The 19872-nt window shown below is 60.3% G+C and overlaps 6 protein-coding genes across 6 annotated transcripts; all 6 read left to right on the forward strand.

Moving 5' to 3' along the window:
* Positions 1-1410: 1410 nt before the first annotated feature.
* LINJ_19_0880 (conserved hypothetical protein) lies at positions 1411-4137 on the forward strand (the record flags this gene model as incomplete). The annotated part of the gene is made up of 1 exon (XM_001465014.1): positions 1411-4137. One exon carries the CDS (start codon positions 1411-1413, stop codon positions 4135-4137), a length of 2727 nt encoding a protein of 908 aa, XP_001465051.1.
* Positions 4138-4925: 788 nt separating this feature from the next.
* On the forward strand, positions 4926-6926 carry LINJ_19_0890 (conserved hypothetical protein; the record flags this gene model as incomplete). The annotated part of the gene is made up of 1 exon (XM_001465015.1): positions 4926-6926. The coding sequence occupies one exon, from the start codon at positions 4926-4928 to the stop codon at positions 6924-6926; it is 2001 nt and encodes a 666-aa protein (XP_001465052.1).
* Positions 6927-7916: 990 nt separating this feature from the next.
* On the forward strand, positions 7917-10337 carry LINJ_19_0900 (conserved hypothetical protein; the record flags this gene model as incomplete). The annotated part of the gene is made up of 1 exon (XM_001465016.1): positions 7917-10337. One exon carries the CDS (start codon positions 7917-7919, stop codon positions 10335-10337), a length of 2421 nt encoding a protein of 806 aa, XP_001465053.1.
* A 689-nt stretch (positions 10338-11026) lies between these two features.
* LINJ_19_0910 (putative dynein light chain) lies at positions 11027-11365 on the forward strand (the record flags this gene model as incomplete). Its single annotated transcript, XM_001465017.1, has 1 exon — positions 11027-11365. The coding sequence occupies one exon, from the start codon at positions 11027-11029 to the stop codon at positions 11363-11365; it is 339 nt and encodes a 112-aa protein (XP_001465054.1).
* A 913-nt stretch (positions 11366-12278) lies between these two features.
* Positions 12279-12884, forward strand: LINJ_19_0920 (putative peptidyl-prolyl cis-trans isomerase, macrophage infectivity potentiator precursor; the record flags this gene model as incomplete). The annotated part of the gene is made up of 1 exon (XM_001465018.1): positions 12279-12884. One exon carries the CDS (start codon positions 12279-12281, stop codon positions 12882-12884), a length of 606 nt encoding a protein of 201 aa, XP_001465055.1.
* Positions 12885-16535: 3651 nt separating this feature from the next.
* LINJ_19_0930 (conserved hypothetical protein) lies at positions 16536-18827 on the forward strand (the record flags this gene model as incomplete). Its single annotated transcript, XM_001465019.1, has 1 exon — positions 16536-18827. The coding sequence occupies one exon, from the start codon at positions 16536-16538 to the stop codon at positions 18825-18827; it is 2292 nt and encodes a 763-aa protein (XP_001465056.1).
* Between the last annotated feature and the right edge of the window lie 1045 nt (positions 18828-19872).

Below are 19872 nucleotides of genomic sequence, written 5' to 3' on the forward strand. Positions count from 1 at the left end.
TTCCGCTTTCGAAGCGCGTGTGCATTTTCAACCTGCGTCATCATTCTCTCAAGAACGGTTGCACGGTAGGTGAGCTTCTCTACTCGTTGGCGCATGTCTTTCTCTGGAATATGCGTAGGCGCGCATGGGAAAAGCAAAAGCGGAAGGGGTCCGCAGCGCACGCTCGCAGCTTCTTGCCCTTTTCTCTCCAACTCAGCTTCCCTTGAGCCCCCACTCACTCCTCTGTCACGAATGATGCCCTCACCTTGAAACCAGCGAGCCGCCGTTGATTTGTTGTACATCCCCTTACCGCCATCCTCAACGCCGATCCGCACGCACACCTCCACGCGGGCTTTGCGCGCAAGTGCCGTTGTATTCAACTCCGCCCCCACCCCCTCCTGCATCTGCCTTACCGACGTGGACGTTGTTGTGTGTGGTGTGTGGTGTGTGCGTTTTTTTTTTGATTGTGTATATCAGTCACGCAGTACGTCTATTTTTGCTCTTCTTGGTGCCCCATTCTCCGCCGCACAAGACGAGGCCAGCTCTACTGTAGGCCTGTCACGGGCCCTATCGCACGCTGCCAAGCAGCGCTAGACACACGCGTCACGGCAATGCACCGACTCAGTGACCTGAGCGCGGCCTCTGTCTCCAACTCCGCCCGCCCCCGCCTCGCAGGCTGCACACCGGTGGGCAGTGAGAGTGGGGTGGGCGGGTGGGATACGTTCGAGTTGCGCTGGCACGTTGCCGGGCATGTGGATGGCGCAAACGTGCTCGCTGTCGCAGGTCGCACCAAGGCAGCCCCATGCACACCACGGCCGCCGACGTCGGCAGCGAGGAGTCGCGCTGACCCCGCTGCGTCGTAGGCACTTGACGCTACCATCACCAGAAGTGCCTTGGCACCGGCAGGGATGGGGAGGAAGCAGGTGTGAGTGTGTGTATGTGGGCACTGGGCCCTGGATACCCCCTCCTCCCCACGCACTGAGGTGCGCTCCCTATGCCGCCAGAAAGCCGCGAAACAGGACGGAGAGGAAGGGATGCTCTCAGGTCTGCGTGACGTCACGGTGACAGATGCGTCTTCTGAAATAGCGAAAAGAGAAGATAGGCAGCGGAAAGGAAGCATGCTTTTCTAGATGGTACTCGGAACTCCGAAACGGGATGTTTGGCGAGCGATCCGCTCCTGCACTCGTCTATATCGCCGATGCACCGTGTTTTGTCACTTCCTCCTCCTCTGCGCTGCATCTATGCTCGTGCTTCACATGCGGCAAGTCGAAAAGACGGCACCCTTCTTCTTGTCGTTGCGCTGTGTCGGGCATTAACCTCTCGAACGGCGCACGCACGCTCACAATAAGCTCTCTCTCTGCTTCGTACGACTGCACCCGTCTGGTTATTTCCTTAGCTTTCTCTCTCCGGTGGCTGCGACAGTCTCTGTGCATGGATGTCCTCCTCCACGTGGTGCAGACCGCAGCGGCCCCACCTGCCTCGGCATCATCGTTCTGTTGCGACCGCACTCGGCGCACGAGCCTCAACGTACCTGCCGTCCCGTCGGCAAACATTAGCAGCACTAGTTTCACTGTGGGGAGTCTGTGGCTCTCACACAGAGAGGCGCTGCTGGGCAGTAACGTTGCTGCCCGGTGGAGCGTCGCTCTCTGCCCCCTTGCGGAGGACGAGAACGCCAACGGCTCCGATGGTGATCCGCCGGTGTGTGTGTCTGCCGCCTCCCCGGGATGCCCTCCAGCGTCACCGTCGTCACCCATCCCCTCCAGCTTTGTAAGCATCTCAGCCGCCTCCGTAGACATAACCGATCTCCGTGGGCGACGGCCACCCGATGGCCACGCCACCAACTCCACCGTCAACTTATTGTGTGAAAAGCTGCGTCATTTGAAGGACGCGATCGTAAGGGCAGGCAATGCCGACACACCGCCGGTAGCACGTGCGGAAACCGTTTTCTTCTGCGGCAGTCGCCTCGGCACGCGCAAAGATGCCCTCTACCTCACGGCGCTGCATCGGCTCCTTGTAGAGTCATTGCTGATCGTGAAAGGTCGCGCCTTCTCCCCACCATCGCCGCCGCTGGACGTGGATGTCTCCCTCGTGGACTACGACGAAGGATGGGGTGCAGGGGACGTGCTAGCTGCTGAGGTAGTCACGGCCTCCGCGGATGGCACGCAAGAGCAGAGGAGTCAGATTGCGTGGATGCCACTGGCAAACTTACTGGTGTATGCCCCTCGGCCCAGAAGTACGATGGCTGCCACATGCACCTCCACCATAGCAAGGTCCGCCTCTCCGACGGAACCGAGCGCTGACAGCGACTTGAGCGTCGTTCAGGTGGGGAATCTTGTGCGACAGCGGTTACAGGTGTGGTTCGACCGCATTGACAGCGCCACATCGGCATTTCCCTCCGCGCCAGCGTCGCCGTCGTCGCCGCCCGCCGCGGCGGATCGTCTGCGTCATTTGGACAGGAACGTTGTTCTCTTCACACTGCGACTGCGGAGCTACACGAACTCATCGACGCCAACCTTGCAGGCACGCGTCAGCGCGGCGTACTTCACGCTTGTGCTGCTACCCGAATATGGGGCGGCTCCGCCTTACGGCGAAGCAGGCGCCGCTGGCGCTGCAGATGGTTTGTCGTCGTGTCGGGCGAGTGCCGCACTCTGGCGCGAATTTGAGGCACTCTCGGCCTTCATGCGGTCTCTGCCGCAGGGCCGCCATCGTCGCGATGATGAACACAAGAGAGGCGGCGTCAAAGAGCATGGCCGTGTCACTGCGGCAGCTGTGCAAGGGAAAATGCGCGCCGCTGCACTTCGGCGTAGTCGGTGGTTGACCATCATCGCCCGCATCCATGATCCTCAGACATCGCTCATGAGAACGCGAGTCACAGGCACGGGCGAGCGCGGTGCCGACGACTTTATGGGTTGCTTTCTGAAAAACTCTACTGTACGTTCGTTTTCGTGGATCGGGTGCATCGCCGCCGCTGCTAACCATCAGCGCGCAACGCGTTCGACTCTCGCCTTTCTCTCTCGTCTCCAGCCATCGCAGACGGCACAGCGCGGCTGGCTGGCATCTGTAGAGGAGCGCGCGCCTGAGAGCGCAGCGGACGCACATGTGGGTAGGCACCATCGCACACACAAGAACGTCGCGGACAACACGAAAGAAAGGGTTGCACCGAAAGCCGAAGCAGCATCGAGCAGCTCAGCCACCTCCACGCCACCACACCCCTCTCCTAGGCCCTCTGCGAATGTGCCGCAACCGTGCGCCTCTCCTCGTCTCCATGGCGGTAGCACGACGGACATCAACAGCTCCGGAAAGGTCGGAACGGCTGTTGCATCTCACCTGCCGCCTGTCGACGAGCTCAGCACTGCTGCGGTTTCTGTAGCTGCTCCGTCACGAGCTGGTCACGCTCGTTGCGGAGCAGACAACGACGACGACGCTTCCTCTGCAGATGCCGGTCACGAGCCAGCATCTCCGCCTGCTCAAGTCGATGCGCTGATCGCCTCCGTGCGTGTGTACGCGTCGGTGCTGGAGGAGGAGGTGCGGCGGCTGCGTCGCCGGCTCCAACGATATGAAGCGCCATCCTGTGATTGCAGAGTTAGCACTAGCGATCCACCCGTCCACTTGACGCTTCAAGAGGTACAGGGATGCGAGTCGGCGAATAGATTGATCGGTCTCTCCACCCCTCACACCACTTCTCCAGACATCTGCGATTCTCTTCCCCAGTCGGTGCGAGCTGCCATCGACGACCTTCGCACGGACGCGCGGTTCCCGCAGGCGCTCCATGTAAAGCTCGATGCCCTGACGCAGCGGCTGGCGAACTTGTGCACAGCCGCCGTCCGGGTGCGGAGAAGCGGCGATGCCGACGTGCCTACTGCAATGCAGCAACGAAACGAGAAGAGCGACGACAGGGACGCCTATGTCGCGCAGCTCGAGGCCAAGGTAGCTCTGTATGAGCAAAAACTGGTTCTCATGGATTACTACGTGGCGCCAACATTGATGCAGTGCGTCGATGACTTGGATCAGTGGCAGAAGCACCAGCACCGTCAGCAACGCACACGCGCCACTCGCACTGGAGGCAACTCTAATCCCTTCACCACCGCAGCCAACGCTGCTTCCGAGGTGACACCGATAAGGAGCGTCGGCGCGGCTGAGCATGCATTCCGCGCATGAGAGGAGGGGGCGGGCCGATCACTGTGTCGCCTCCCACCTCAGCAACGTGAAAAGAAACGGGAAGACGAATGCGTAGGCGTGTGTCTGGGTCTGTGTCTGTCTGTGGCAAGCGTGACACATGGGCAGCGATCGAGACATACTGAGCGAAGCAGCGCGCAAGTGCCCTTCCACCACACCACCCCCGCCAGAGCACAACTAGATAAGAAGGGGCTCGGTCTCCTCCGCCCCACCCCACCCCCTCCTCCTCACCATCTTCTTGTCAAGAGGTTTCGGTGGGGAATTCGCTGCAATGTGCTGGTGCTCCCATAGAGCAGCGCTGTAGTGCACTCACGCACGGCGGCGTCAGCGCACAAGTGCGAATGTACAGACGCGCGTAAACCGCACATATCTATCCCTCACTCTCACTCACTTGATATGTCGCCCTGCTCCTTCCTCCTCGTTGTCGACACCACCGTCGTCGCGGAAGCATGAGCAGCAGCACGAGATAGTCATCCATACTTCTCTCTCTCACCCGAGCAGGTTTGCATGTGCACGCACCTTCAGGGCACTTATTCATGTGGAGAGCACGGAAGAACGTGGTGCATCATATTGTACACCCTCGTCGCCCCCCCCCTAAACACACACAGATACACTCCCCAGTGTGCTAGCGTCGCGCAACATCCATTCACCATAGGTGTGTCTGCTCTCATCTCCACAAGAAAAAGGGCACGCTTATCCCGGGCGCACGCGAAACAGACAGGCCCACACAAGGACGCACATGCAAGCGCTTCGCGCACACACGATCTACGATGTCTCATTTCGGCGCTGATCGCTCCTCCGCACAGCCGGTGCCGCCCATCGACTCCTTTGTTGAGGTGCTTCCAGTAGCGCCGCAGGTGGAGCGACGCCGCGGGATTCTGCGCTTCTACGGCCTAACGGATTTCGCCGAGGGTGAGTGGGCCGGCGTCGAGCTCGTCGGGTGTGAGGGCCGCAACGATGGAACAGTCAAGGGCCTCTTCTACTTCAAATGCGCAGCTGGCCAAGGCCTCTTTGTTCGGCCCAACCTTATTGTGCCGTATGCCCCAGCGCGTCCGGCACCAACGTTGGAAGCTGCCTCGGCAAAGATTGAGGCGCTGGAGGAAGAGCTGCGGGTGGTGCGCCGCGAGGCAGTGGAGCAGGAGAGACTGAAAGACAGCCTCGAGGCGTCACTGCACAGCATGCAGGCGGAGCTCGAGCAGCTGAGAGTTGCAGCAGTGCAAGCAGCCGCCAAGGGGGACGCCAAGACGGAGGATGACGATGACAAACTCGCGGTGCAAGTGCAGCTGGAGTCGGTGCGACTTGAGTTTCAGCGCCAGCTGGAGACCTGCGAGGCGGAGCTGAAAGCTGCTAAGCAGTCAGCGAGCGAAGCAGCGGCCGCCTGTGCCGCTGCCGAGAAACGGGAGCAGCAGGCAGAGAGCGCGCGGCAGTGCAGCGACGCGGCACAGGCAGCGCTGCAGACCCGCAATGACGAGCTTCAGACGGAGCTGACCCGTCTGCAAGCGGAGCCAGCCACAGCAGTGACTCAGCAGAGTCAGTTAGCTCAGAACTCCTCCGAAGCTGCGGCGGAAGCCTCGGCCGCCTGCGCGGAACTGCGGGCTGCATTGCGGGCCAAGGAAGCTGAGCTGCTGCAGCTCCGTGCAGCTCATGCAGAGATGTCTCGCACTCACGAGCAACTCCAAGAACGGAAAGCAGAGGAGCAAGAGCGAGTTCAAGCAGCAGAAAAGCGCTGCGAAGAGCAACAACGATGGCAGCTGCAGGACACTGCTCGCGAAGACGTCCTGGCGGCTCACGCGAGCGAAATAGCACGTCTGCACGCCGAAATCGCTTCCGTGAAAACAGAGAAAGAGGCGTTGGCCAAAGCACAGCGCGACAAGGAAGAGCTGCAGGAACTGTGCCAACTGCTGGAAGAGGAGCTCAATGAGCAGAAGGCGCAGTCTGACGCGCTTACGCGCTTGGTGCAGGAGCTCGGTGCCGCCAAAGCCGCGGCGGAAGCTGCTGTCGAGGGAGCAAAGCAGTCGGCTGCGCAGGAGAGGGCCCGCCTGCTTCGCGAACTGGAGGCAGCGCGTGCCCCTGAAGTGCAGGTCACGGCAGCAGGCGCAGTCTCTGAAGGAGGAGTCACAGGCCGGTCAAGCACGAGCAGCACCGCCACGGCGGAAAAGCCCTCTCTCGAAATTGCCCTTCAGCAGTGTCGGGGCGAGCTGGACGAGGCGCGCGCGCGCATCTTGCAGCTCGCCAGCTCCCAACAGGTGGTCCAGGAGCTGCAGCGCCGCTGCGAAGAGCTGGAAGAGACGATGCGGGTGCAACGCGCCGAGGCGCAAAAATCGGACGATGTTGCTCGAGCAACACTCGCTGCCGCGCAACAGCACCACGCACATCAGGTAGCGCTGCTGCGGGATGCCTGCGAAGCGGGACGGCGTGAGGCGGCATCCATGGCCGCCCAGCTCAATCTCGCAGCCATTCCACGGGAAGCAAGCGGCGGTCATTCCACTGCGGCTGCCGCGCCCTTTGTGTCCCCTCTCGACGCTTTCCGCGAGGCCCGCTACGAAGCACGTATCCGCTCGCTGGAGCAGCTCTTGCTCGAGTGCGACGCGACGCGCATGTCGTCGGCTATATGGGACGTGCCTGCCTCTCAGACACGGACGTGGCGCGATTCCGAGGTGCCGCTAGCGCTTCTGAAGGAGCCAGTCGGGAGGCTCCTCGACTTCAGCACCCGCGATGCGTGCGCCGCGTCCGCCAAGGCGCTCTTTCAGACACCAACTGCGTCGCCCTAGTTCACGGAGGTGCGGACGGCGTTGGTGATGAGGGGCACATGCTGCAGTGATCGCTGCCACGCCCATCGCTCAGTTCAGCAGGTGTGTGCCCCTCTGGTGAGCCTAGGCATGTCTGCTACGTGGGGTCGACTCGACGGTGGGCAGCAGCGCACTCGTTGCCGCAATCTACCTGCTTCTACCCGCGCAATACTCTGTGCCACCAGTAATGTTCTTTTGTGGTGTGGCTTATGTTTGTGTGTGTGTGTGTTTCACTGTCGTGTATCTCTGCTAGGCATGTCTCGCCTCTTTCTTCTTCGCTTCAGATCAAGGAGCAGCGCTCACCGAAAGCAAAGAAACCAAAGGAATTCAATCCGTGAGAACCATGTGTGGGGGGAGGCCAACGCCTTATCCGATACCCTTGGCAACCGCGATGGTGTGCACTTTCTGACAGGGCGTACGTAGGCGTGGATTGAGAGACTTAACGGCAGCCTCGATTTTCTTTTCCATCCCCCTCTCCCTCCCACCTTCGCACGCCGCCTCAGCCCCCTCGGCTTGCAATGCCGCCTACCAAGAACTCTCTCTCTGCTTGCCTTCACTTGAACTGGACTCCTGCTGCACCTCACGTCCTCGTTGCCACCACCACCATCACCACCACCGAGAAACAACGCGAAAACCCACTGCCATACATAAGCGGTCGTGCACATACTTCGCACACATACACACTCACACGCGCGTGTGCGTGGGCCGCGGCAAAAAAAAAAAGTGCGGGGACAAGGTGTCCGTGGAAGGGATGATGTGGGCGCGTGTTGCGACGCATGCTCTTCTTCGTCTGTTCAGCTTCTAGATCCATCACTCCCTCCCCCTCTTACCTCCCTCCCTCCTCATCTCATCCTACGCGTACTGGCCCGCCGTTTGGGGGAAGCATCTAGCAACAGCAGCGGCGCCCTTCCCCTCCCCTTTTTTCTTCCGTTGTTGTTGAAGCTGAGTCTTTTGGCACGAACCCACGCTCGCATGCCCTCGTCACCCAGTGCGCCGCAACGGAAGCAGCAGCAGCAGCAGCCATGGACCTTCTCGGCGTATCACACAGTGGTGCTCACAAACTTTGTGAGCGCCCTCCAAGCTGAAGTGCGTTGTCAACAAGACGCCTACGACCACGCGGTGGAAGTGCTTCACACGAGCGCGGACACGATCCCAACCAGCGGCATGCTGAAGCTTGGCATTCCCCTGTACGACACACATGAAGAACAGATACAGGCGCTGCAAGACAAGTACGCGCTGGCCACACTGGAGACCGGGGCGCTTGTCGCGCTGGGGCCTTACCGGCTGCTGCACACGCTGAAGGCACACGTGACGCGCATCGAAGACGAGCGTCGAGCGGGCGCCGTGGCGGCAGGAAACGGCGGAGGTGTACGGAAGATGCGCGTGGGCAGGGCTCCATTTGTGCGCAAGTCGAAGACGAGCATCGACACAGCAACTCTGGATGGAGGCAAGGCTGGTCAGACGCCACAGCGTCGCGGCGTGCCTCCGATGTCGGTGCGAATCAAGGAGGAGCGCATCGACGATGACAAGCGCAGTGGAGTCGCACAGCAGCGGCAGTCTCTCAGCGAGCATTCTCCTCTCGTTTCACAGTCACCGCTCTCTACTGCCGCGACGGTAGCCAAGACGGAGAACCCCAGCGCTAAAGGCGCCAGTGTGAGCTCTGCCGGCGGCGCTGGTGGAGGCGGCTGGGGCGACGGATGCCCTCCCTCATGGATGACGCTCAAAGCAGAAGCGGCAGAGCCACCACCGTCGAGTGAGACCTATAACGGCGCTTACTTCGTCCCCTGCCCCACTCCGGCAGGCGCACCAATCGCCCGCTACGTGTCCTCGTCGGTTTGTTTGCTTTCCGCCAACAACGCAGCGCAGTCACCGTCCGCGCCGCTGCCCCCGCTTGTCGCACCCGTGAACTGTGGGACTAAAGTAATGAGCAGTGCAAGCAAAAAGAAGCGTCCGGCAGCGTTGCCGTCGCAGGCACCCAAGCGGTGTCGCTCGGTGACCATGTCGCAAGCGAACGCTGTTGCCACCGACGAGACGCCGTTTCTCTCGCAAGCGCAGCGGGCAAAGATCGTCCGCATGCAGGAGCACGTGCAGTTCCTCGGTCAGGCATCGCCTCCTTCATCCCCTTCGAAAGAGAAGCTGGAGGGCGACCGTGCACTGCGACTGTGGTGGCGCGTGTGGCCCAGCTCTCCATCGTTGTTGCCGCCAGACGCAGAAGAGAGTGGGCGGCAACAACGCGCCGCAGCAGCGCCGCCTCCCGCCCAGCACGCGTGCGTTCGGCCGACACCTGCCATGGTCGCTGCGCTGATCCAAGTTGCTGAGCAAAACTACAAGCGGGATTGTGAGCGCTGCGCGGCGCAGCAGGCGTATCTCGCGACGCTGCTAGTCGCGGCGGAGTCTCTGAGGGTGGGCGGTGCTGCAGCGGGCACGGGCGACACAGGGAACGCTGGGCAAGCGCCTATGGAAGCAACGCTGGAGTCACTGCATCCAAAAGCCGTGCGCCAACTTCAAGACGAGCTATCGAGCAAGCAATCGAAGCTCGGCAGTGCGTACGCCGAGCGGCTGGCACTTTTACGAGAGTTGGCCGAAGCGCTGCGCGATGAATCTGCTGTGTGCGTCGACGAGGCCACAGCGTCTGAGGCTGGTGAGGTGAAGCATGCTGCCCCTTCCTCGACGCCTCACTCGCAATACCGCGCCGCATCGCCATCGAGCAATCGAAAGAGAAGCCGGCGGGCTAGTTCGACTCGCCATGCGACTCGATCCTCCCCCACAGCTGTCGACGTTGAAGTGTTGGATGCTGACCGCCGCGGCGGGGAGCAAGCGGTGGCCAATGCATCGACGAGGAGCGCAGCGGCTGGCGCATCCGCTCTGGAACTACTTCACTCCTCTCTCACAGACCCCGCATCTCTGATGCGAAAAGTCCACAAGGCGCGCGAATCCCTTGCGTTCTTTTCCAGCGAAACGTCTTCCGCGGAGGTAACGCTGGGGTCGCGCTCGCAGGCCTCCTCTGAGGAGGCCTTGGATCTGCCAAACGGCATTGTCGGTGTCAATTTGCCGTCCTTGGAGCACGACCGCAACGCGCCTGAGCTGGCGGAGTACCTCTGGCCAGAGGATCTGGATGCCCGCATCCGGCATGAGCTGCGCGGCGTTGTGAGTGTCAAAAGCCGCAACCCCGAAGCGAGCAGTATTCACGTAGTTTTATCAGCGGCGCGAGTGCAGCAGCTCGAGGAGACGGCGCGCGCCGTGTCCACCGTGGACCCTGTTTCTCAACTACGGACGGTGGTGCCACCGCTGGTGGTTGGCAGCATCATGGCGCACCCCAAGTTTGTCGAAAACGGCTGGCTCTACGTGCACGGGCGTGGCGAGACGATTGTCGCCGACGTGGAACTCAACTAACGCGTAAGGGGTCCCTGCCTTCTGGCGGTGCTGCATCTCTGTCCGAGTCATCTCAGCAAGTGTCGTACTCCTCGTGCGCGGGGACCGCGGTTGAGGGGCAGGGAGAAAAGAAGACTGGGCGTATCATGAAAGTGGTGCCGGCGTGTGTCTGGGAGGGAAATGATAAAAGCTCCTGCAGCACACTCCATACCTTTGCTTGCCACATGGGCCATTACAAGACGCCCCGACCAGCCCAGGCCCGGCCACGCACGCCCCCGCCCCTCCTTTTTTTCTTCTATGCTGGTTTGTTGCCGCCCTTCGTGGGTGCTCACAGACTGCATAGATCAACAGCCGCTCGCGTCCCTGTGATGAATGCGTGTGGTGTGTGGCGCTCTGTGGATACCGCTGGCTTATGGAAGGCTTTGGCGTGGAGAGGAGGAAGGGAAGGGGACCCGGCTAAGCGGGTAGTCCCGCCATCTCCTTCTTTCAAGCTCTCCCTCTCTCGCTATGAGTTCATCAACGGCCTCCTCTCTCCCGCCCCCCCCCTTCACCATCCACTCAACTCCAAAGGCCTCTACACAAGATAGGCATCGGTTGCTCACCTGACAGCACCACACACGCACACCGACGTGCACACGTCGGCTTTCCACCGTCGCTCACCCGCTCTCTTGCTCTCTATCACACACCTTTTTTTTTAGTTGGCGGTCGTGATGTCTGGCACAAGGGTGCTTATAAAGGAGTCCGCAATGCCGGTGGACATGCAGCAAGACTGCGCCGACTGCGCCGCGCACGCGCTCTTCACCTTGAAGCTGCGCGAGCAAACCGATCTGGCGCAGTTCATCAAGAAGGAGCTGGACGTCAAGTACGGCGGACAGTGGCACTGCATCGTAGGACACTCCTTCGGCTCCTGCGTTGGCCATGATGAGGCGTACTTCATCTACTTCGAGATCAACGGTATCTTCTTTAGCATGTGGAGGATGGACGTGACGCTCGAAGCGAAGCAGGTGCCGATCAACAGTGCAGGACGCACTGTGCCGGCGTCCGCCTAGAGGCGACGCGTGCGTCTTGTCGTGTACCGGACCCTGGCGAGGCGCAACACCAGTCATGGTGGGCGGCACCATCGCGACAACAATGCGGCTGCGATGCACCGAAGGAGCAGAGGTGTCCTGCAGATGAGCGGCAGGATTCTGAAGCTGCAGCACAGCACACGTCGCCTATGTCAGCCCGCTGCTGTGCTATAGCCCCCGTTGTTTTTTTCGGTCGGAGAACGGCCGAGCTGTCTCCGCTGATGTATCAAGAAAAAAAGAGAGATGCTGCAGAACGCTCCCTGCGTTTGAATCACAGCTAGCCCTGTCTTGCTTCCATGCAGCCCACCAACAGGCTGACGGACAAGCTGAAGCGCGGGTAGTGCGCAGCAGCACACAGGCAGAGTTACCTCTTTCTCTCCCTCCCCCTCTCCCTCTCGTGCGTTCGTGTACGTGAGGAGCAGCGGCTAGATGATGTGTACTACCTCTATTCCTTCTCTCCTTTTCGGGGGGGAGGAGGAAGAAGAGGGGGGCCCCGATGGTACGGCTGATCGCAACTGTGCCATCCACGTTGCTGCTGCGTTTCTTTCAGTGCGCACGCATCATGTCCAGCGCGTTGGCATTGCCTGCATCTCTTTTCCGCTTTTTGCTCCGTTCTTCTGTCTGCTCCTCTTCACGTTTTCCCTCTCCGCACTGAACCTGTGGCCTCTTGGTGTCCCACGCCAACACACAAACACACGCATGCATCACTGATGGATCGATCGTTGCAGTGGGAACTTCGCTTGCTGGCTGGCTGAGTTCTCGTTGTTCGATTCCCTCGCGCATCTTTTCGTTCGGCGCATGTTCATACCCTCACTTCTTCCAGAAGAAAGATAACTCTACTTCCCCCCCCCCTCCCTTCCCCCCCTCCCCTAATTAGGTAACCTGTAATTTTTACATGACTCGCTTCTCCTCTCTGCACAGCGTGCTCGCCACTGCCGCCACGCTGCTGCTGACACTCTGCGTGCTGAGCGTCGAGGCCAGCTACTGGTCGGAGGAAGTGAACCGCGTGCGCACGTACGCGGCGGTCAACTACCTGGAGCGCATTGCAAAGCAGCCGAACGTGTCCGCGCTGCCTTCTGGGCTCCTCTTCACAATCGAGCGTCGCGGCTTCGGCGACCGTGCCCCGGCGGCGGAGGACAAGTGTGAGATGCATTATACGATCCACTACCGCTTTCCCGGCATTGTGGAGAGCACGCGCCACCACCCCTACCCGGTGCGGCGCTCGCCGTCGCAGCTGATCCCTGGCATGGCTGAGGCGATGCAGCTGATGCGCGAAGGTGACCGGTGGTACCTCCACGTGCCCTACCAGCTCGGCTACGGGAAGGAGGGCTGCAAGGAGAAGAAGGTGCCAAGTTTGTCGAACCTGCGCGTGGAGATAGAGATGTACAAGTGCGAGTCGGCGAGTGGTAAGACGAGCGCCGAAATCGACGCGTATCTCGCCAAGTACATGAAGACACGGATACCGGAAAAGGCGGCGCCGGTCGATTACACGGATTTGTAGATCCGGTCCCTCGTCTGCCTCCCCCTGTGTGTGGTTGCCGTTTTTTTTTTCTCTGGGGTGTCGACGAATTCGGTGCGATGAGTATCATCTCTGCTTGAAGCGTCGTGAACGATCACCGTTGCACGTCATTTTTCGCGCTCTGGCCCCTCCCCTCCCTGTTTGTGGTAGTGTCTGTGGCGACGGCAGTGTCTCGTCTTGTAAGGCGAGATGCGAGGAGAGCGGGAGAGCGGGAAAGAGAAGGCGCGAGCTGAAGGCGAGAGGGATGGATAGCAGGCATAGCCTTGTGCGCTGCCACTGCAGCGTTGCAGAGAAGGCGCGCCGTGTCGTATATGTGGGTGCCCACGCTTCAGCACACGGTCACCTGGTTGTTGGTAGTTTGTTAGTGGCTGGCTTTCTTTTTTCGAGGAGGAGAGGAAGGTTGACGACGTGTGTTGAAGGCCTGTGCGTGTGCGCTGAGATGTTCGATAAGGTGGCACTCGTGCCCGTATCACCGTGCCAAGCACGCACATAGAAATAAGGGCGTGTACAACAAAGGGAAACGGGTAAAAAAGGCGAAAGGGTTGAAGTAGAGGCAAACGAAAAATGTCCGAAAAGTCGAGGCGACAGTTACCCCGACTGCACCTGGCGAATCTGAGTCGTACGTGGGCATGCGAGCATGGCTGACGTGAAGCAGTTGCGCGTGTCTGCGACCTTCCTGTTCATGCGTCACCCGCGTGTGCTCGAAAAAAAAAGCACACAAACAAATCGATGAGCCTTGCCGCACGTGGACGTGTGCCGCGTTACTCGCCAGGGGAAGCTTGCATCGTACAAGGAGCGCAAAGAAAAGGAAACACAAACATGATTGAAAACGGTGGTGGTGGTGGTGGCGGAGCGGAACACCGGAAGTCCTTCTAGCGCCTCTCTGCTCGCTGATGAGCGGGTCTCTCGCGCCCTTCTCTTCATGGGTATCATGTCGTGCTCTGAACCTTTTTCTCACGCACCCCCTCCTCTTGGCTGATAGTAGAAGTACACGGACTGCACCGGGTCTGAGAGACTCTTCCCAGAGTTCGAGCGGTCGCCACAGTGTGTGGTGCGACCCACACGCTCATTTGGTCTGCCTCATCCGCGCCATAGAGGTTACGCTGAGCTCGAGCAAAGCAGCGCCGCGTTTGTGTTTTGTCCTCATCACGGTTTTCTTCGCATGAAAGCGGTAAAGCCGCGAAGGGGTAGGGCAGACCCCGCCACCGCTGCTCGTCAGCTACCCCGTGTCTGGCATGCGTGACGGAGCTCATGTGCACCGTTGAGAGGTGATAGATCCTCTGAACACATGAAATATTGCCTGCGTGATACATTGCAGGCGCGCTTGGGCACCGCATCGACGCCCGCGAAGTAACGCAGTGCACTACATCTGCGGCATGCCTCGAGCAAGAGCTCGACTACGCGGTGCGGCAGCTTCCTTTACGTGAAGCCGCGCTGCGTAGGACGCCGCCGAGGAAGAAGGCCCCGTAAGGGGTGGGGGAGGAAGAGCGAAGCGAACCATGGACAGTGCCTGCTAGGCCTGGGCTTCAAGTCGGTGTCCAGCGCGCACATGTTTCACCTGTACTTGTGCTTGAAAGTCTTGTGTTGCCCTGAATTGAACGTAATGTCTGCTGCTGAACAAAAAAAAAGAAGAAAGGTAAAGACGGTGATGATGCGGGGCTTCGCTGGGCACTGCAGAATACCGCGATGTCTCTCCCTCGTTCTCCGCAGACATGCATATGTAGATGTTGTACATTGAGGGAGATCCGTACCAGCGCCGCCATGCACGTGCGCTACGCCGCGATGATGCGCTGCACACAGATGTGTGGCACGGGCACGGAAAGGATATAATATACATAGACGTACGTATGTCAATCGATTTGCCTGTATTGTTGAGTTTTTAATTCCAGCATCACCTCTCCCCACCCTCCACCCCTTTTTCTCTACCGACGACCGTCGTGCTCACGCGCACGCACGCATACGCAAACGTCTGCAGTACGAGCCGCCACAAGCATCATCGTGCGTGCACACGCGTATAAAGCCCCCACCCCTCTCTCTTGAACAGACGCGCGCAGACGGACGCGTGTTAAGGGAGAAGAGTTATTGTGCTGCCGAAGCTCACCGTGCCTGCGTCCCCCCCCCTCCCTATCCCTTCTTAGTGGCCGAGCGCACAGCTGGTGCGACGGGCCGAGCTGTGCGTTCCTACCTCATTGGTGGTGGTAGTTACGATCTCTTGCTTGACCCTCTTGCTTCCCTGTCTTGTGCCTCTCCCACGCTTGCTGCCTTCGCAGTTTGTGTGTGTGTGGGAGGGAGTCATTATAAACGCAGTGCCTCCCCTCCCCCCTCTCTCCTGCGTGGCAGCGCCTTCACTTGAGCTAGAGGAAGGCCAAGCAAAAGGAAAAAAGAGCAGTGGAAGCCAGAAAATCATTGGCTAGAGCACGCGCGTCCTTGTCGGCTGTGCTGGTGGTGGTGCCGGTCGTCGTCGTCGCGGGTCTTGACAAGCTCCGCGATTTCCTTTTTTTATTATTGTTATGATTGATGTTGTTGCGACGTGTATCCTGCCTTGCTTTTCCTTGCTTGGTGCGCCCCCGTCGGTGTCCTGCCTGGTAAGTCTGCACTGCTGCTGCTTCGCCTTGTACGTACGCTGGTGTTGTGGTTTGTCGCCTGTCACCCGTGGCAATCAAAACTTTTCTAGAAAGGGGGAGGGGTACATATATAAAGAAGGCGTGGCAGATTGGCTCTGCTGTGGTGTGCATCCGATTCGCCTTCCCTTTTTCTTTTTCATTGTTGTTGCTGTTACTCTTTTTTTCTGTTCTCGCTTCTACGGCTGCTGCTGCTGCTTTCTCTCCAAGCTGACCATCTTGTTCTCCTACATCGCTTCGGGAGGCGCCTGCCGGCCGGCCGGCCTGCCTGCCCTCCTCTCCGACTCGGTGCTGTGATTTGTTTTTTTTCTTTTCTCTGTCAGTGCTGTGTTGAGGTCTAGAAACTCTCCTCTCCTCCCCTCCCCCTCAACACTCTACCTCAACACGCACGTGTGCACGCAACCTGTGAGTGCGCGGCATGCCTTCCAACCGACGCAAGAATAAGCAGCGGTGTATGCAGGCGTCTCAGGTGGCCTTGCCAGGAGATCTACCAGAAGCCAGCAAGATCAGCGGTGGCAGCGGCAGCACCAACGGCGGAAGTGTTGTATCCAATGAGCTCGCGGTGTCGCACAAGACATGCGGGCGGGAGGGGGCAGCGACTAGCGCTGCCTCCTCGCCGAAGCAAATGAAGCGCACCGCGTCATCGCTCGCCGGAGGAGATGCCGACGAGGACATGACCAACAGCGGCGGCGGCGTCAACGCCAACGGGGTGACGAGCGCCTCGCCTGCGCCTTCGCATTCCTCCGCGTCGTCGTCCAGCGAATCAGATGCGTCTCCAGCAGCGGGTCTTCTGACGGTGACGGGCATGGCTACTCCAGCGACAGCGACGGAAAAGGACCTGGCGGCTTGCACGTCGAGCGACGGAGCAGGGCTGTTGCTCCTTGACGACGGCGACGAGGACGCAGAGCGCGACGACGCGGTCCTCGCCGAGGCCGTCGCCGCGGCTGCGGCACCTGCTACCGACAACGCGGGGGAGCTTTTCTACGTCGAACTCGACCCCGAATCGCACGTTATGACCGGTGTTCTGCCTGAGATGCAGCGACTGCATGTGCGGCTGACGCAGCTGGTGCGCGTTCTGCGGCGCCGCGTCGCGCGCCTGTGTGTGCTGCGCGAGCGTGCTCGGCTGAGCGGGGATGATGTCAGTGAGGTGGTACCGGCGTCCCCACTTCTACCGAGGCGCCCGTCTCCACTGGCAACCGCTTCTCCCGTGCCATCCGGTGTGCATCGCCACAGGGACACCGTGGCCAGCAACGGCAGTAGCAGCATTCACGGCGGCGTCGCAGCGGCTTCCCTGACCAACGCGGAAGGCACCACCGGCGACGTGGATGCGATCGGGACGAGCGCAGACGGCCATCAGTCACAGCGGCAGACAAACCCAATGCACGAGCCAGGTGGCGTCATGCCATCACCGCGCAACGGCATCAGCAGCCGACTCGCAAGCGCGCGGCGCTACACGCAGCAGCAGATCCTCGACAACGACTCGGAATGGTGCGACGCAGGAACCTTTCGCTCCTCGCGCTCCACCACGGCCCAGAGCACACCATCCCTGCAGCCGTGCTTGCCGCCGCCGTCGCTGCAGTTCTTTGAGGAAGACGAGCTGGATGACGACGGACGGGCTAGCCTGCTCACATGCAGCTCCATGGCAGCTCGACGATCGTACACGGCGCGCTTTCGGCCCGAGTCAACGCCGCCTTCGGTGCAGACGACGCCGAACATGCTTCCCGCCTACTCGGCCCCCTACGCCCGCAGCGACAACGGGGGGATGCTGTCGCTGCCGCCGTCAACCTCAGCGGTTGGTCGCATGTCGCTCCAACAGCAGCAGCAGCTCACGTCGTCCGCGAAGCCTTTCTCGGGGGCGCGGACCGCGTGCGGCTCGGCCACGTCGCCGCTAGAAGGATCCGCGCTGCCGCCGACCCTCACACCAGCCGCGCCTGAATCGGGGCTCTCTTTGTCGAAAGCCACGCCACCAACCGTCGTGGACGACACGCAGCAGCAGGAGACACGGGCAGCCCTTTCCGCTGGCGCGCCGCAGCCGCTCGCCCTCACGGACGAGGAGAAGAAGGAGCTGCGTCGACTGAGTCGGCGCGTCGCGGAGCTGTACAGCCGGCGCGGCCTCCTGCTGCAGCAGGCAGACCGACTTCTCTGCCGCCACGCTCAGCAGCACGAGCGGTGGGAAGGCAACGAGGAGCGCCGCGGGTGCTACCGCTGCCGGCGACTCTTTTCGTACCTCACCCGCCGCCACCACTGCCGCCGCTGCGGTCGCCTGTGCTGCGCCGAGTGCAGCCGGTATGTTGGCAAGAAGCAGGACACGTCCTACGTGGCGGCGCCGCAGGATACGGGGCGCGCCTCCGTCGGTGTGGAGCACCGGGTGATCATCAAGTCCGAGTACACCGCCCACATCACCGCCGAAGACACGCATGAGCTGGTGGAGGAACGTTTCGACGAGCACACATACCCGCGTCGCGGCTACGGCGGCGCAGGCGACTCGCCCAACTTGCAGCCGGAGAAAGAGGCGGAGGTACAGGACACTGTCCTGGTGCTGGACGACGATGGGCAGCTGCGCGACCCGTCCTTGGAGCACACCGAGGACGCGGCCGACAAACTTCACGGCCGCTCGAGGCAGCACAAGTGGGTCCGCGTCTGCGCACCGTGCTACCAAAACTGCCTCCGCGCGCGACGCAACAACGTGCTGCAGCACCTGAAGAGCGCCAACCTGTGCATCCTCGATGACGGCTTCTACTACTACCACGTGATGACCACCGAGGAGCTGTGCCGGCTTTCTACCGCCCTGAACAAGCCAGACTCTTTTAAGAAGCAGGTGGAGCTGATGTCGCATGTTGTGGTGGAGCGCTCCGCCGACTACGTTGCGGCGGCGCCAGGGTACAGCGCCCACACCCTCACTGCAGCGGCGCAGCACACACCCGACGTCCTGCGGACGCTTGGCAGCATCAGTGCCTACGCCTTCCGCTCTGCACGGCAGACAGCCAACGACTACGTTGGTGGCTACTTCGCTGGGAGTCGGACCATACTGCCTGACAACCACATGGACACAGCGGCGACAGCGCACTCCCTCTCAGCCGGCAACGAGGCAGATGGCGGCGGCAGAGACGACGACAACGATGAGGCGCGCAGCGAGGTATCGCTGATGTCCGTAGATGACGCGTGTAGTGATATGCAGGCCCCGCTCAAGGGCGGCACGGAAGACAATGCATACGAGCACGAGGATAGGCCGGACAAGAACACGGACGAGGATGCTCGGACGGAGGACCCCTGTGACGACGGCCCCATCGATGTACAAACATAGCCGACAACAACAAAAAAGCAAAAGAAGAAAAACGCAGCAGCGGGACTGCCGCCACGCCCATCTCGCTGAGGCGTGGCGAAGAAACAGAGACGATAAAAAAAAAGAGTTGAAATCCATAAATCATACAAGAAAAAAAAATGAGTATGTGCGTAACGTTAGTGAAGTTGACAGAAGCGTTCCTATTATTTCCTTTTCATCTGTGTCTGCGCTTCACACTCCACCTCCCTCCCCCTCTCTCCCGCTTTTCCTCTTCCTACACCTTCCTTTCCCCCCTGCGCCCCGGTGTGTGTGTGTGCCCCTTGCTTGATTGTTTTTTCGTGTGTGCGAGTGAGTGTGTGTGTGTGTGTGTGCCGTTCAGTCTTTCTGTTTGGTTCTTTACCTACTGCTTCTTTTTTGTTGCGAGCACCCTTGCTTTGGTTTGTGGTGCTTGCACTGTTGCTGATCCATTAGCTCTTCCTTGCTGCTCGTTGAATGCTTCTACTACTTGCCCATTTCCATGCGTGTCCTGAACGCGTACCTTTTCTTATTTGACATCCTCTGCTGGTGCTACTTAGCACGCGTGCTGCTCGTCTCCTGGTGTGAATGTATGCAGGGCCCTGAAGGCTTGACGGGCGTGACGCGCACGCATATGTGCGTCCTCCTCTCTTCGTCAATCCGCTTAGGTGTTTGCGTGTTGCACTTGTCTGTTTGTTGTTTGTACACGTATGCTTGAGTGTTGGTGGTCGGTGCTGTTGTTTACTTGCTCTTTTCCACCATTCCTCTCCGCCTGCCTCTCCCTCGCGGGTGTGCTGTACTGCCCCGCGTTACATAGCGATGGCGTACGGGTACGAATCACACCCGCCTCATGGCGTTAAGATTCGTTGCCTCCTGTTCCTACGTATCTCAGCCACCGAACTCTGGAGAACACGAAGCACCGAATACCAGAAAAAAGAAAAAAACACCAAAGAATGACAAGGCACCGAGTGCCGTGACGGACGGTCACCCCAGGCACCTGCCTACGATCACTCCTTGCCAACGGTTCCTCTCCGCCCCGCGCCTCTTTCCC

Source organism: Leishmania infantum, chromosome 19 (assembly GCF_000002875.2).
Source record: "Leishmania infantum JPCM5 genome chromosome 19".
Lineage (NCBI taxonomy): Eukaryota > Euglenozoa > Kinetoplastea > Trypanosomatida > Trypanosomatidae > Leishmania > Leishmania infantum.